Source organism: Phacochoerus africanus, chromosome 14 (genome assembly GCF_016906955.1).
Source record: "Phacochoerus africanus isolate WHEZ1 chromosome 14, ROS_Pafr_v1, whole genome shotgun sequence".
In the NCBI taxonomy this organism is placed as follows: domain Eukaryota; kingdom Metazoa; phylum Chordata; class Mammalia; order Artiodactyla; family Suidae; genus Phacochoerus; species Phacochoerus africanus.
Window position 1 is genome coordinate 47,026,313 of NC_062557.1, and position 15,101 is coordinate 47,041,413.

The 15,101-nt window shown below is 52.4% G+C and overlaps 1 protein-coding gene across 9 annotated transcripts in view; it reads left to right on the forward strand.

Annotated features, from left to right (window-relative positions):
• The window catches only part of RPH3AL (rabphilin 3A like (without C2 domains)), a 156,222-nt gene that overhangs the window by 61,877 nt on the left and 79,244 nt on the right, over positions 1-15,101 (forward strand). For all 9 annotated transcript variants that reach the window (XM_047759279.1, XM_047759285.1, XM_047759282.1 and 6 more), the window contains one exon: positions 2,976-3,105. In XM_047759279.1, coding sequence (XP_047615235.1) covers positions 2,976-3,105 — 130 coding nt within the window. The remainder of the gene's footprint in view (positions 1-2,975; positions 3,106-15,101) is intronic.

Consider the following 15,101-nt stretch of genomic DNA (forward strand, 5'->3'; position numbering starts at 1 on the left):
ATCTTTCTCTATTAAATATACGATCACTTTAAAAAGTCTGACATTGCAGGAATGCACAGTTCTAGAAAGGGAAAGCACCGCTGTTGTCCACATATTGTTGTTTGTGCCTCAATAATACTGACGTCTGGCGACTCTTTCATTACCGAAAGGGTTATGAATGGTATCAGTTGTAAATTGGATACGACGGCAAGGTCATTGCCCTCAAGACCTGTCAGATGGATGAGCTGTCTTTTGCTCTGCCTCCCCCCGTGTCTGGCTGGGCCCCCCCACTCCTCTAGCAGCCCCAGAGGCTCCGCAGACCCCTGGTGTGCCCGTGCTGATGATCAGCGGGCAGCACTGCGTCCCTCAGGCACCCTAGGGGGTGGGCGTATTGAGAGCCCCTGGGGGGTGTGCCCCTGGGCTCCCCGGAGCTGTGGGAAGCATTTGCGGCCCCTTTGCCTTCCCTGCGCCACTTACCTCGTCCGGCCCCTCCGTGAGCACTGGGTTTGCCTGGGGCAGGATGACCCAGGAGGCGGCACCTCGGGTTCATCATCTCAGAGGGAGGAGGTGCATTCTGTGTGTTTCCATGACGTGGGAGACACAGGGTTGTACCCATAGGGGTCCCCCAAGAGCAAGCGGGTGGGTCCAGGGCCAAAGCTGGGTTTGCTCCAGGGACCCTGTGGGTCCCTGGCAGAGGGGCAGTGACCCCTGTAGAGTCAGGAGTGCCTGTCAGAGGGCATGTAGGTGGGGGAAACCTCAGTTCCAAGTCTGCCTTCTCTCAGCCCCCAAGGTAGGGCCTGACCACCCTTTGGGAGATACTAGGGTTGCCTTGAGACTTCGGGCGGGGGGCGGCTGGGGGTGTCCTGGGCTCCACCTCTGAGAAGCTGTGTGATGGTGGGCAAGTGACTTCACATCCAGGAGCCTCAGTCTTTTCATCTGTAAAATGGGAGGAGGAGTTGCTGTTGTGGCTCAGCAGTAACAAACCCAACTAGTATCTGTAAGGACACGGGTTTGATCCCTGGCCTTGCTCCGTGGGTTAAGGATCCAGCATTGCTGTGAGCCGTGGTGTGGGTTGCAGATGCAGCTCAGATCTGGCGTGGCTGTGGCTGTGGGGTAGGCCAGTGACTACAGCTCCGATTGGACCCTTAGCCTGGGCACCTCCATATGCTGCACCCGTGGCCCTAAAATAAATAAATAAATACATAAATACATAAACGAAGTGGGAGGAAATGGCATCCGCCTTGGTGGGAAGTGACGGTGAGAGGCAGTCAGGTACCCACACCCTCCACCCTGTTCCTTGAAGATTTGTTGCCGAGAGTCCACTGGACACTGGAGACAGTGGGCGACGACACAGGTGCCCGCTGTGCTGCGGACGTGGTCGTGCGGTGTTACAGGCTGTCATGGAACCGAGGTCCCAGTGGGCTCAGGGGCCATGGGACTTGAGGAAAGGCATCGGTCCAGGGCTCAGCAGGGTTCAGGGAATGCTCCTGGACCTCGGCATCGGAGGTTCAAAGAGGACCTCTCTCTGCCTCCAGCTTCTCCATCCACCCTGTTGCTTAAACCAAAAGCCTCTACTCCATCCTGGATCTTTCTGTCACCTCCCCTCACCCCAGATCCATTGACGCTGCTTCTGAAAGCAGGTCCTGCTCTCCGCCCCGCTTCCCTGGACCCCACCCCCCGCCCCCACTGGCGTCCTCACCTGGCTCCCCCCGTAATCCCAGCTTTCCACAGCAGCTGGAGTGCACTTTAAGGAATGTCACTTGGGGGGTTCCTTCTGTGGTGCAACGGGATCAGCGGCATCTCTGCAGTGCCAGGACACATGTTCGATCCCTAGCCCGTGCACAGTGGGTTAAAGGATTCGGTGTTGCTGCCCCTGCAGCTCAGATCTGATCCCTGGCCCAGGAACTCCATATGCCATGGGGTGGCCAAAAAAAGGCAAATAAAAGAAAATAAAACGTAAGCAATATGCTACAAGGAGTTCCCGCTGTGGCTCAGCGGAAACAAACCCAACTAATATCCACGAGGACACAGGTTCAATCCTTGGCCTTGCTCAGTGGGTTGAGGATCCGGTGTTACCATGAGCTGTGGTGTAGGTCACAGAAGCAGCTCAGATCTGGTGTGGCTGTGGCTGTGGTGGAGGCCCGCAGCTTCAGCTCTGATTCAACCCCTAGCCTGGGACCTTCCATATGTGTGGCCCTAAAAAGACCAAAGGGGTGGGGGTGGGGGGAAGAAGAAGAAGATGAAGAAGAAGAAGAAGAAGAAATATGCTTCAGGAAAAACAGTGACTCAAGAAATTATAAAGGAAGTTAGAAAATATTTTTTTACAATGTCACTTGGATCAAATCACTCTTCCACCTAGATTTCTCTAGTGTGTTTGAATTTATCCTAAAAATAATCCAAACCATTTTATGACTTACAAACCCCATGTCCTGCTCACCCCTCCAGTCCCCCTTGTCCCAGGCTCCAGTGGCCCACAAGGCGTCAGCCCCCCCGCCAGCCTTTCTCAGGGGCAGGACCCTCCTCCTCCTCGCACTCACCATCCCCTCTGCCCGGGATGCTCCTCCAGCTCTTCACATGTGGCCCTTGTCACCTTTGGCTCTCGTGCAAATGCTCCCCAGCCTTCCCTGATCCCCATCTAGCAAGCCCTGTCCCCCTCGGTCTGCTGCCCACCCCCACTTAAGTTTTTCTTTAACACCTCCCCACTTCTGAATTCGCTCTGCCTGTTTATGGATTTTATCCCTTTATGGAGCCGGAGTTCCTTGAGAGCAGGGCCTGTGTCCATCTCCAGCCTCTTTGCTTCTATGTTCCCAGTGTCCGGCCTCCCCTGGGTGACCGGTTAATGGCTGGGGAGTGAATGAATGATTAGAAGTCAGCCAGGGGAAGGAGTGGGGCAGGGAACGGTACCCCAGCTGGGGGATCAGCCCCCGGGGCATGGTTTGGTGTTGGTTGGGTTGGAGTCAGGAAGCAGCTCTCTCTGACCCTGTCCTGTGCTGCAGGCGGCTGGTGGAGCGTCTGGAGACCATGAGGCACGGTGTGCTGGGGAATGGCCTCTCCCAGTGTCTGCTCTGTGGGGAGGTGCTGGGCTTCCTGGGCAGCTCATCGGTGTTCTGCAAAGACTGCAGGAAGGTAAGGCCCTGCTCTGGCTCCCCAGCCTGGACCCGCCCTGCTGCCCTGTGGTCTTGCATCCTGGCTCCCAAGAGTGATTGTGTGTGTGTGTGTGTGTGTGTGTGTGTGTGTACATACAGGTGTGCACACCACATGACATCCTATGCTTCTTGGCAAGGATGGGGCCTGAAGGTCAAATGGCCTGGCTTCTAGGACCAGCTCTGGGGAGTGGACCTATGGGTCACATAGCCCTGAGTGTGAATTCAGCTTGTTGGAAATTAAGATAACTCTGGCTCGGGCCATCCGTGTGGGGAAGTGCGACCCGTGGGCAGAAAGACATCTTGACAAGGCTCTTTACTTCTGCAGAAGGGCGCAGGTCCTCCAAAAAGCACGCGCCAAACAAAAGACCCTCCCCCGTTTATCCCCAAGGCAGGTGATGTACCTGTCCCCTTCCCAAGGGTCAGGTCAGGGCACACCTTCTTCCTGGTCGGCTGATCGAAACAAATTGTTGCTGGGGGAAGAGGGAAAGAGGAAGGGGTCGCAGGGGGTGTTTTGGCCAAAACCGGAGCCAAATGGAGTCACCAAGATTTCCTTTGATAGAAGAGACATGATGTCACTTTCCACAAGCTCTTCTGCTACATGACCTCAGAAAACTTGTTTGCTGTGTCAAGCTTCACCTTCCTCATCTATGAAATAGGGACAATGATAATGAAATAGGGATAATATGTACCTTAGAGAATTATGAGGATTAAGCTTTAGATGCATAGCTCTTAAAACCTTGTCTGTCACATAAGTACTCAGCAAGTGTTATTAGTTGTTATTAAATAAATACTCTCCTCAGGGCCAAACAATTTACTAGGATTACATTGCCTATTCTCATGGGCTGCTCTCTTGAGCCCTGGTCACTCACAAGAGAATGGTCTTTGCAGCAAGGTCATATGGATTTGGTCCTTTCCTTATACTCCACTGGCAATTCTAAATTGTGCCACATATTGAAATTATTTCATATTGAGTCCATGGCTTCTTAAAGTAACCTTTTGTTTTTCCTGGAGTTTCCGATTGCCTTTCTTTTCTTATTGACCAAAGAATAATGGGCCTTCCAATCCTCAAGGTTACTTAGCATCTGAATTTTATTCTTTTACACAAAGCCTACTTTTTTTGTCCCCCTGCCAGAAACTCTTCTAGATTCTTGTTCTCTTCTTCTCGCTCCAGCCTACAGTAGTTGCTTCATAGCTGTCTTCATGGGACTTCCCTTTACTGCCCTCTTAGGTTAGAGACACGGGTCCCAAGATACTATAACTTCTTTTTTCACCCTAGTTTTACTGGAGCCCATCTTCAGGTATCTTCCATGTGCCAGTCATGGAGTTAGTTTGTTGAACAAAGCAGAGAAAGAGCTTTCTTTCTTAAGGTTGCATTGGGTGAGGGAATCAAAAACAAGCCATCATCAAATAGACAAGAAAATGTCAGGAAGAAATAAATTCTGCGAAGTAACAGGGGATAGGAGACTAGGGGTGGGGCATTACGAGTTGCGAGGACTGTGAAATACGGGACAGTCAAAGAAGTAAACATGGACGTGGCAACACAGAAGCCATTGGCAGTCTTGACAAGGGTCTTTTCAGTGATGTTCAAAAGCTGGATGAAAGAACCAAGATGCAAAAAAGTGAATGTACCAAATGCACAGGGGGGAAAGCCAAGATTTCAGCTAAGGTCGTTTTCCCTCTGTCCTGTCACGTGTGGTGACCTGGACTGAGGAGTGTAGATTAACTGGTGGGGGCCCCAAGAACAGTGGAGGTGTGGCAGGGGCCTGAGTATCAGGGAGGGGGTGGGCCCTTGGGTGCCACTCTTCCTTAAGCCCCCAGAGGCCTGGACTAGATAGGTTCCAGTGCAGGTGCTGGGCGCCGGGACTCAGGCGTGTCTGGCTCCCTCCCAGCACCTGGGCAGGTGGGGTCTATTGTGTGGCTTCTGCTGGGAGAACAAAGCCCACCGGTCTCTTTCCTCCCTCTGCCACTCCACCCCAGGACTGCTATAAATGTCTAGCTTTGTGGGACCATGAAGTGGGCATCCAAGTCTTGTGTCCTTCCCCTGGAAAAATCCGAGGCCTCTGCTGCAGAGGCAGGCTGCCGGCCCTGGTTGCTGAAGGGTTAATGCTAGCTGCCTCTTGCAGAGCCATTTCCTAGGCAACAGGGGCAGTCCCCGGGGAGGACCTCAGTGTGGAGAGGTGGGGGTGCTCCTCCAGACACTCTCACCACCCCCACCCCATGGTACCCGGAGCGCAGGGCTGGTCTGAGGGTATTTCCATTTGGCTTTGTTCTTATTTTGCAGCAGGTTGAGGACTTGGTCCCGGCTTGGACGGCGAGATGAGCAGTTTGGTTTGGAGAGGACTTGTTCCTGGGTGAAAGTGGGAGGAGAGGGTGCCAGTTGGGCCCACAGCTGAATGATGGGCATTTGGGAGGTTTGCTTTGCCCTTGAGAAGATGGTGTCCTCCTGTGACTCATAAATAGTAGGGGGCCTACTGTGTGCAGGTCCCATTCTGGGTGTCAGTGATACCTTGAGCAAGATAAAGTCCTTGCTCTCATGGAGATTGTTTTCCAGGCATGGGAGAAGACAGACAATAAACAAATAAATATAAAATAATGTTAGGAGTTCCCTGGTGGCCTAGTGGTTAAGGAGCCGGCATTTTTACTGCTGTAGTGCAGGTTTGACCCCTGGCCTGGGAACTTCTGCACACTGCAGGTATAGCCAAAATTTTTTAAAAATTAAATTAAAAAAATTTTTTTAGGACCACGCCTGCAGCATGTGGAAGTTCTCAGGCTAGGGGTCAAATTGGAGCTGCAGCTGCCGACCTAGCCACAGCAACTCGGGATTCAAGCCATCTCTGCAACATACACCACAGCTCACGGCAATGCCAGATACTTAACCCACTGAGTGAGGCCAGGGATCGAACCCGCAGGGATCGGGTTTGTTACACGATGGGAACTCCTAAAATTTTTTAAATAAAATAAAATAATGTTAAGTGAACTGAGGGCTCTGTGGTGGATGAAAACAAACTGATTCAATAGAACGTAACTGGAAGGGCCTCTCTGAACTCAGGCCTGAGCACAAGTAGGAGCCGGAACGGCAAAGATCCAGGTGGAAGAGCGTTGTGGGCAGAGGGATCAGCAGACATGAAGGCCCTGAGGCAGAAACCGGCTGGGCATGTGCAAGGAACTAATAAGGAGAAATGGGGCAGAGAGCATGGGAGGTTGGCACCGATCACCCAGGGCTTTGTAAGTCAAAACTCTCAGGAGTTGAGATTTGATTCGAAGTTGGATGGGATGCCCGTGGAGCGGTTTAAGCAGGGATGTAATGTGATCTGATTTGTGTCCTTAAGAGATGAGCCCAGCTCCTGTCTGGCCAGGGCTCTACAGGGGGACATAGAGTGAAAGCAGGAGATGTGTCAATGGCTGTCATTGGGAGATGACAAGGTTGGGGACAAGACAGCACAGGAACGGGGGTCATATGCTAAGAGAATCAGGCAGATGAGGAGGGATTAGAGCGGGCACTAGAGGGCGCTAGACTGCACATGGTCCAGAGCCAGAGGCTACTTGGTCCTGCACGGGAGGGGGCAGAGGTCAGCAAGCGCTGTTCCCATGCAGACGGACCTGGGTTGTGGTCCCAGCTCAGCTGCAGTGCAGTGACCTTGTACAAGTCACTTAACCTCTCTGGGCCGCTCTTTCGTCCCCTGTAAATGGGGTGATAAAAACCACATCATCTTCGAGTGGGTGTGAGGTGTGAGTGAGCTAATGCAGGGGAAGTCCTTAGGGTCAGGTCCACGGCAGACCCTCAGTAAAGGGACCCTGTAGTTATTATCGCTATTATTATTCATTCCCTTTGAGGTCCTAGCTCTGCAGACTTCCCAAGGGCTAGACAAAGAATGGAACTGACCTCACAGGTGTCTCAGAAGAGATTTGGTGAAGTCCCGTGGATCAGTCAGCTCTGGCTGCCGTAACGGATCAGCCCACCCTGGGCCACTTCAATGACAGATTGGTTGCTCACGGTTCTGGAGACGAGGAAGTTCAAGGTCGATGTGCCGGCCAGTTCAGTTTCTGGTGAGGGCTCTCTTCCTGCCTTGAAGACGGCCACCTTTGCTCTGTGTCCCCACATGGTGGAGACAGCGCTGGCCTCTCTCCTGCTTTACACCAGGATACCAGTCCTGTTGGATCAGGACGCATGACCTTCATTTAACCTTTAACTACCTGGTAAAGACCCTCTCTCCAGATACAGTCACGCTGGGGATGGGCTTCAGCCTAAGAATGTTGATGGCACACAATTCCGCCCTCAGCATCCTGCATTCTCCTTGTTAGAAGTCATGTTTCCTTGGAGTTCCCGGCGCAGCGGAAACGAATCTGACCAGGAACCATGAGGTGTGGGTTTGATCCTTGGCCTTGTTCAGTGAGTTAAGGGTCTGGCGTTGCCGTGAGCTGTGGGGTAGGCCGGCAGCTGTAGCTCTGAGTCACGCCCTAGCCTGGGAACCTCCATATGCCACAAGTGCAGCCCTAAAAAGCAAAAAAAAAAAAAAAAAAATCATGTTTCCTTGAACTGAATGCTGGAGTTCCCACAGTTAGTCCCATATACCCATATATATATATATAGTAATTTACATAGAAGCCTCTGGAAGCTTCTGTAGCTCTCCTGCACCGGATGTCTTAAGCAGGGAAACCAAACTCCTTGATTTCTGTGCGAGTTTCTTACGTGACCCTAACACTCGATCGCTAATATTCAGCCTGTTCTGGGCTATATCTGGGTTCGGGGTATCCGAAAGGTGTCCAGAACGGTCACCTCCCTCGGGTCGTCATGGTCAAGGTGGGCAGACGATGCTCTAGAATGATGCTGACAATGGCTGGGACCAACATGTCCAGGACCGAGAAGGATCAGGAGGGCTGCCTGGAGGAGCCGGCTCCTGAAGGGTGGGCAGGTCTCTGAGAGGCTGAGAGCAGTATGAAGGGCATTCCAGGGAGGGGAGAGCAGCATGGCCAGGGCACGTGGCTGGCCATGTTCTGGGCACGTGCCCGACTGAGGATGCAGACCCTGAGGGCAGGAAGGACACCCCGGGCCACTCAGCCAGCGGGTGGTCACTGAGGAGCCGGGTCCCTGGAGAATCAGGAGGGAGGCCCCGACTTAGCCTCAGAGTCCCCCCTGCAAAGTTTTTGCCCTCGCTGAGGCTCCCTGGCATCTGCGAGAGGAGGACAATGTCGTCCATTCCCTCTCTCACCAAATCTTTATTGTACGCCTACCGTGCAGGCACGGGGGCTGCAGAGTAAAGACGCACAGATGCCTCCCCTCTGGGCGGCAGCTGTTAAATGACTGTGGGTCGTTGATTACACATGGGGTTGGGGTTACAGAGGCAGCCCTGGGGGTGCCGAGAGAGTCGAACAAGGTGCTGGCCTAACTGGGGGTACTCCAGGCTCACTCATTTCTGGGGTGCCTTCTTGTTTATTTCTCTCTACCTCCCCACTGTTTGCAATGGCCAGCAGCTCTGGGTCCCAGGAGATATGTGGGCAGGGGGCCAGCTGCAGAGAAGGGATCCTGGGGAGACCTCTGATGTGGGAAATGCCCAGGTCAAGGCCTGGGGGGCAGGTGCTCAGGTGCCCCTGGCCACACGGAGCCGTTCCCAGCAAGAGCCCTGGCAGCGTTCAGCAGCCACAAGCTAGTGAGCATACAGGTGGAACTAAGGCTGCTGGTCCTCGGAGCAGCGCCCCCTCTCATTGGGCCTGCATGCCAGGCTGCCTGCTCTCATTATCAGAAGGCTGTGGTGGGAAGGGAGAGGGGCTGGCTGGCTAATTAGAGAGGCCTGGCCCTCCTAATTCTTAGGCCTGGAGTCCACCAGCTTTCAGTTTAATTGAGCATCTGGCTTCATCAGTGACGGAGAGAGAGTAGGCAGGGCTGCAGGAGAGCCTGCCTGGGCCCAGGATGGTGTGGTCCCTGTGCAGGGGAAGCAATCAGATTTTTCTCTGGTCTTGGCTGACATGTGCTCCACAGTGTGGGAGCAGAGGTTCGCCCACCACTGGAGCTGATGATCTCGGTAAAGTGTGCTGAGACCTGGTGAAAAACAAAGAGGCTGCCCCTCCGTTCGCTCTAAGCCTTTAGGGGATGTCCAACTGGGAGTTGGGGGGGGGCAGGCACCCCCACCTGGGATGGGGGGCGGCCACTGCCAGGCCAGAATCTGGTCCCTGTCCCCCACCCTGCTCAAGGCTCTGAGGAGGTATGTCCCGCCGAGGTCAGCCCAGACCACACAGCAGGCAGCACGCCTGGGCCACTAATCCCCTGGCCAGGGCCTCACCCTCGTGAGGGCTCATTGAACGTGAATAACCCCCCAAAGGCCCACCTCCCAATACCACCACGTTGAGGGTTAGGACTCCGGTGAGGGGACACAGACACTCCGTACATGAATAGGAACCTGCCACGCCCCTGGGATCCTGATCCTCCTTGAGTTTGAAAACATTTGCACCCCCAGGCCTGGCTCAGGGCGGGGGCGAACGGCCACTGGTGACCGTGCCTTCCCTCTGCCCGTCTCGCCCCCGCTGCCCTCCCCACGCCTCCCCCACACCACACCCCCCACCCCTCCACTGAGAGTCCCTGGCGTCCTCACTCGGGCCAGCCTCGCTAACTCTTCCCAGTGGGGCACACGGAGGCCACTGTCTTGCCTGGTGCTCTTCCTTAGAGGGTGCAGATCCCTTGCACAAAACGCATCCTTTTTGGTCCTTAGGACAAAGCCACAGGGAAGCAGGGCAGGCGAGGCTGTTCCCCAGCCACAGATGGAGAATGGGACCCCGTTGAGGAGGTGTGGCCTGCTCGGGTTCCCCTAGCCAGGGAGTGGGGAGCTGGGTCCCCGAGGGAGAGTTGCTTTGCCGTGCTGCCCCTGCATCCCTTCAGACCAAAGCATTCCCATCTCGTGCTTCCCTTCCTTGGAGAAGCAAGGATATCTTTCTAAAGAACACAGGAGAAGAAGCATCACACTCAATAGTTAAATGTTGAAAACTTGTCTCATAAAGTCTGAAATAAAATCTGCGTATCTTGGGAGTTCCCATTGCGGCTCATCGGTGATGAACCCAGCTAGTATCTATGAGGAGGCAGGTTCCATCCCTGGCCTTGCTCAGTGGGTTAAGGATCCGGCATTGTGAGCCGTGGTGTAGGTCGCAGATGCAGCTCAGATCTGGTGTGGCTGTAGCTGTGGTGTAGGCTGGCAGCTCTAGCTCTGATTTGACCCCTAGCCTGGGAACCTCCATATGCCGCAGGGGCGGCCCTAAAAAGACACACACACACACAAGTTCTATGTATCTTTACCACTTCTCTCCAACATTGTACTGGAGGCCTAACCAGTGCAATCAGGCAAGAAAAAGAAATGTATGGCTGGAAAGGACTGGAAAAGAATAGCCGAGCCTGTCATTATCCATGAAAACATGATTCTATAGCTAGAAAATCTGAAAGACTCTAAATATCAGTGGATCATGTTAGTTGGCGAATTTAGCAAAGTGGTTGTATCCGAGTTTAATATATAGACATGAAAATCGGAGCAGGCGTTTCCACAGTGGTGCAACGGGATTGGCTGCGTCTCTGGAGCGCTAGGATACAGGTTCGACCTCTAGCTGGGCCCAGTGGGTTAAGGATCCAGCATTGCCACAGCACACTGCAATTGCAGCTGGGATATGATCCCGGGCCCAGGAGCTCCTTACACTGCAGGGTGGCTGGAGAAGAAAAAAGAAAAAGGAAATCAGTACAGACCTGATACCTTGGAGATACTGTGGGTTTGGTCCCAGACCACTGCAGTGAAGCAAATATTGCAACACAACAAGTCACATGGATGTTTTGGTTTCCCGGTGCATATAAAAGTTATACTTACACTTTACTATAGGCTATTAACTGTGCAATACATAGCATTACGTCTAAAAAAAAATCAGTGTACATAACTTAACTTTAAAATGCTCTGTTGCTGAAAGATGCTAACCATTGTCTAAGTCTTCAGCCTGGTGGATTGCTGGTGGAGTCTCGCTCGGTGCGGATGGCTGCTAACTCATCAGGATGTTGGTTGTTGCACACTGGGGTGGCTGTGATAATTTCCTAGAATTAGACGACAGGGATTTTTGCCGCAGTGATTGATTCTTCCTTTCGTGAACAGTTTCTCTGTGGCGCGCGATGCTGTTTGATAGGATTTTACCCCTCACAGAACTTCTTTTAAAATTGGGGTCGGTCCTCTCAAACCCTGCTCCTGCTGTATCAACTAAGTTTATGGCATGTTCTAAATGCTTTGTTGTCCTTGCAACAGTCTTCACGGCATCCTCACCGGGAGTAGATTGCATCTCAAGAAACCACTTTCTTAGCTCATCCGTAAGAAGCACCTCCTTATGCATGTTTGATCGTGAGATTGCAGCAGTTCAGTCACGTCTGCAAGGTCCACTTCTAATTCTAGTTCTGCTGCTGCTTCTGCCACATCTGCAGTGACTTCGCGCACTGAAGTCTTGAACTCCTCAAAGTCACGCATGAGGCTTGGAGTCAACTTCTTCCAGATTCCTCTTAATGTTGATACTTTGACCTCTTCCCATGAATCATGAATCTTTTTTCTTTCTTTTTTGTCTTTTTTTTTCCCCTAGGGGTGCACCCTCGGCCTATGGAGGTCCCCAGGCTAGGGGTTGAATCAGAGCTATAGCCACCAGCCTACAGCACAGCCACAGCAATGTGGGATCCGAGCCACGTCTGCAACCTGCACCACAGCTCATGGCAACACTGGATCCTTAACCCACTGAGCGAGGCCAGGGATGGAACCCACAACCTTGTGGTTCCTTGTTAGATTCGTTAATCACTGAGCCACAAGGGAAACTCTGAATCATGAATGTTCTTAATGGCCTCTGAAAGGTGAATCCTTTCCAGAAGGTTTTCCATTGACTTTGCCCAGATCCATCAGAGGAATCACCACCTATGGCAGCTATAGCCTTATGAAATATGTTTTTTAAATAATAAGACTTGAGGAGTTCCTGTTGTGGCTCAACAGTAATGAACCCAACTAGTGTCCATGAGGGTGCAGGTTCCACCCCTGGCCTCGCTCAGTGGGTTAAGGATCCAGTGTTGCCATGAGATGTGGCATAAATCACAGTTGGAACTCGGATCTGGCGTTGCTGTGGCTGTGGTGTAGGCCTGCCACTGTAGCTCTGATTCGACCCCTAGCCTGGGAACCTCCATATACCGTGGGTACAGCCCTAAAAAGACAAAATAAATACATAAAATAATAAGACTTGAAAGTCAAAATAACTCCATGATCCATGGGCTGCAGAATGAATGCTGGTGAGCAGACCTGAAAACTGCATTGGTCTCCTTGTCCATCAGAGCCTTTGGGTGACCAGCTGCGTTGTCAGCAAGCAGTATTTTGAAAAGAATGTTTTTTGGTTTTGTTTTTGTTTTCGGAGTTGTAGTTCTCAACAGTAGGCTTAAAATGTTGAGTAAACCATGTTGTAAGCAGATGCGCTGTCATCCGGGCTTTGCTGTTCCCTTTCTAGAGCACAGAGTAGATTTAGCAGGATTCTGAAGGGCCCTAGGACTTCAGAATAATAAGTGAGCCCTGGCTTCAACTGAAAGCTGCATGAGCCCCTGATAAGAGAGTCAGCCTGTCCTTTGAAGCCTTGAAGCCAGGCATTGACTTCTCCTCTCTGGCTATGGCATCTACTTTCCAATAGAAGCCTGTTTCAACTACACCGAAAATCTCATGTTGGCGTATCCGTTATGACTCAGCGGTAACAAACCCAACTAGTATCCATAGGACGTGGGTTCTATCCCTGGCCTCGCTCAGTGGGTTAAGGATCCAGCATTGCCATGAGCTGTGGTGCAGGTCACAGATGCAGCTCAGATCCCGCATTGCTGTGGTTGTGGTGTAGGCCGGCGGCTACAGCTCGGATTCGACCCCTAGCCTGGGAACCTCCACATGCTGCAGGTGCAGCCCTAAAGAGACAAAAAGAAAGAAAGAAAGAAAAAGTCCAGTTTGTGACAAAGGGATCATGAATTCGCAGTGGGGAAGAATGGTCTTTTGCATAAATAATTCAAGGTCATTTGGACACGCACATGGACAAAAATGGATCTTGACTTTGACCTCATACTAGGCACAAAAATCAATTACAGATTGATTTTAGATTTACATAGGAAAGGTAAAATAATATTTTGGAGGATAAATGAGTAAGCCAACAAATAACAAAGAACACAGAGGTCCCGTTTAAGGTGAAGCAGCGGCAGATGTGAGGACCCCAGCTGCAGCCAGATGCCCAGCCTGGAATACCCCTCCTTGCTCCCCTGCCCGGTGCCAGCAGTGGCCCCCACCTGCCCTCACCTCCACGGGGGGAACGGCTCTTCTACCTACTTTCTCAAGACCTTCAGAAGCAGCCTGAATGTTCCCAGGATGTTCCCAGGGCAAAAGTTAGGCACCTGGGGCTGTGCCGAGTCCACTCAAGGGGCCCAGGGCCTGTGGGGGCACTTTTACCTCGTTGGGAGCCGACTCAGTTCCGGGCCCGTCCTTGCAAATGAAATTGAATTTCATGAAGGGCTTATCTTTCTACAGAATTTTTGATCCATTTATTATACAGGGTTTTTTTTTTTTTGGTTTTGGGTTTTTTGTTTTGTTTTGTTTTGTTTTGGTCTTTTTAGGGCCACATTTGTGGCCTATGGAAAATTCCCAGGCCTATGCCACAGCCATAGCAACGCCAAGTCCAAGCCGCATCTGCAACCTACACCGCAGCTCACGGCAATGCCAGATCCTTAACCCACTGAGTGAGGAGGCCAGGGATGGACCCCGCATCCTCATGGATACTAGTCAAGCTCATCTCCACTGAGCCACAACAGGAACTCCTCATTCTGCAGCATTTTATTGGCTCCCGACTCTGTGCCAGGCTCTGGAGATACCCAAATGAACCAGGTAGGAGGAAGCCCTGCCCTTATACCATCACTCGTCGTAATATGAGCTTGCAGTGCTCTCTCACTGTGCGAGACACTATCCTGGGGGCTTTTCACATTATTACCTCCTCCAGTCCTGCTACGAACCCTCTGGGCTCAGCATCTTTATCATTCCCCTTTTACAGATGGGGAAACTGAGGCTCAGAGTGGCTAAGTACCTTTCCCAAGACCACCCAGCTAGTCCATCACAGAGGCAGGATTTGATCCCAAGCAGTCCGGTTCTGAGCATCCTCGCCATTAACCACTGTGTTCCTTCGCCCCCGTGGAGCTTCTGGCCGAGAAAGATGAGATGGACCAGACCAAGTAAAGACACCTAATTCTAGAACGTGATAGGCAGAGACATCAAAACTGGGGGTGGGGGAGTTCCCTGGTGGTCTGGTGGTTAGGATCCTGTGCTTCCACCACTGCAGCCCGGGTTCAGTCCCTGGTCTGGGAACCAAGATCTCACATCATGCCGAGGCCTCCCACCACCCCAGAAAAAAAACCCAAACTGAGGGTGGGGGGGTCCTCTAACAACCAGTGGGAAGGGAGTGGGAAGGCAGTCATTTGACGGGGGCGGGGATGCACAGCCTGGGCCTCTATGAAGAGGTGACATTTGAACTGAGACTGGGATGAGAAGGGGTCGGATCTGGCAGGAAGTATCCCAGGCAGAGGGAACGGGGGCCTGGAGGAGGCTCAGGGTGGGAAAGAGCACAGCGCAGAAAGGAGGCCGGTGCAGAGGGGGCGGGGGAGGGCAGGGCCCCCCAAATGACCTTTCACAGCTTTGCAGCCTGGCTCTCGCTGGGCCAGGCGGTGGGGACCGCCCACCCTGCTCTTTGGATTGACTTGAGTTCTCCCCACATCAGAGGCCGTTTTTAAAAGTATTTTTTGACTTGTGGCAAAATGTACCTAACATTTAACCATTTTCATCATTTCGGAGTATGCGGTTCAGGGGCATTAGGTACATTCATTGCAGTGCTGCCATCACCACCAGCATCTCCAGAACTTTCTCGTCCTGCGCAGCTGGAACCCAGACCCATAACTCAGTGACTCCCCACTCCTACCCACCC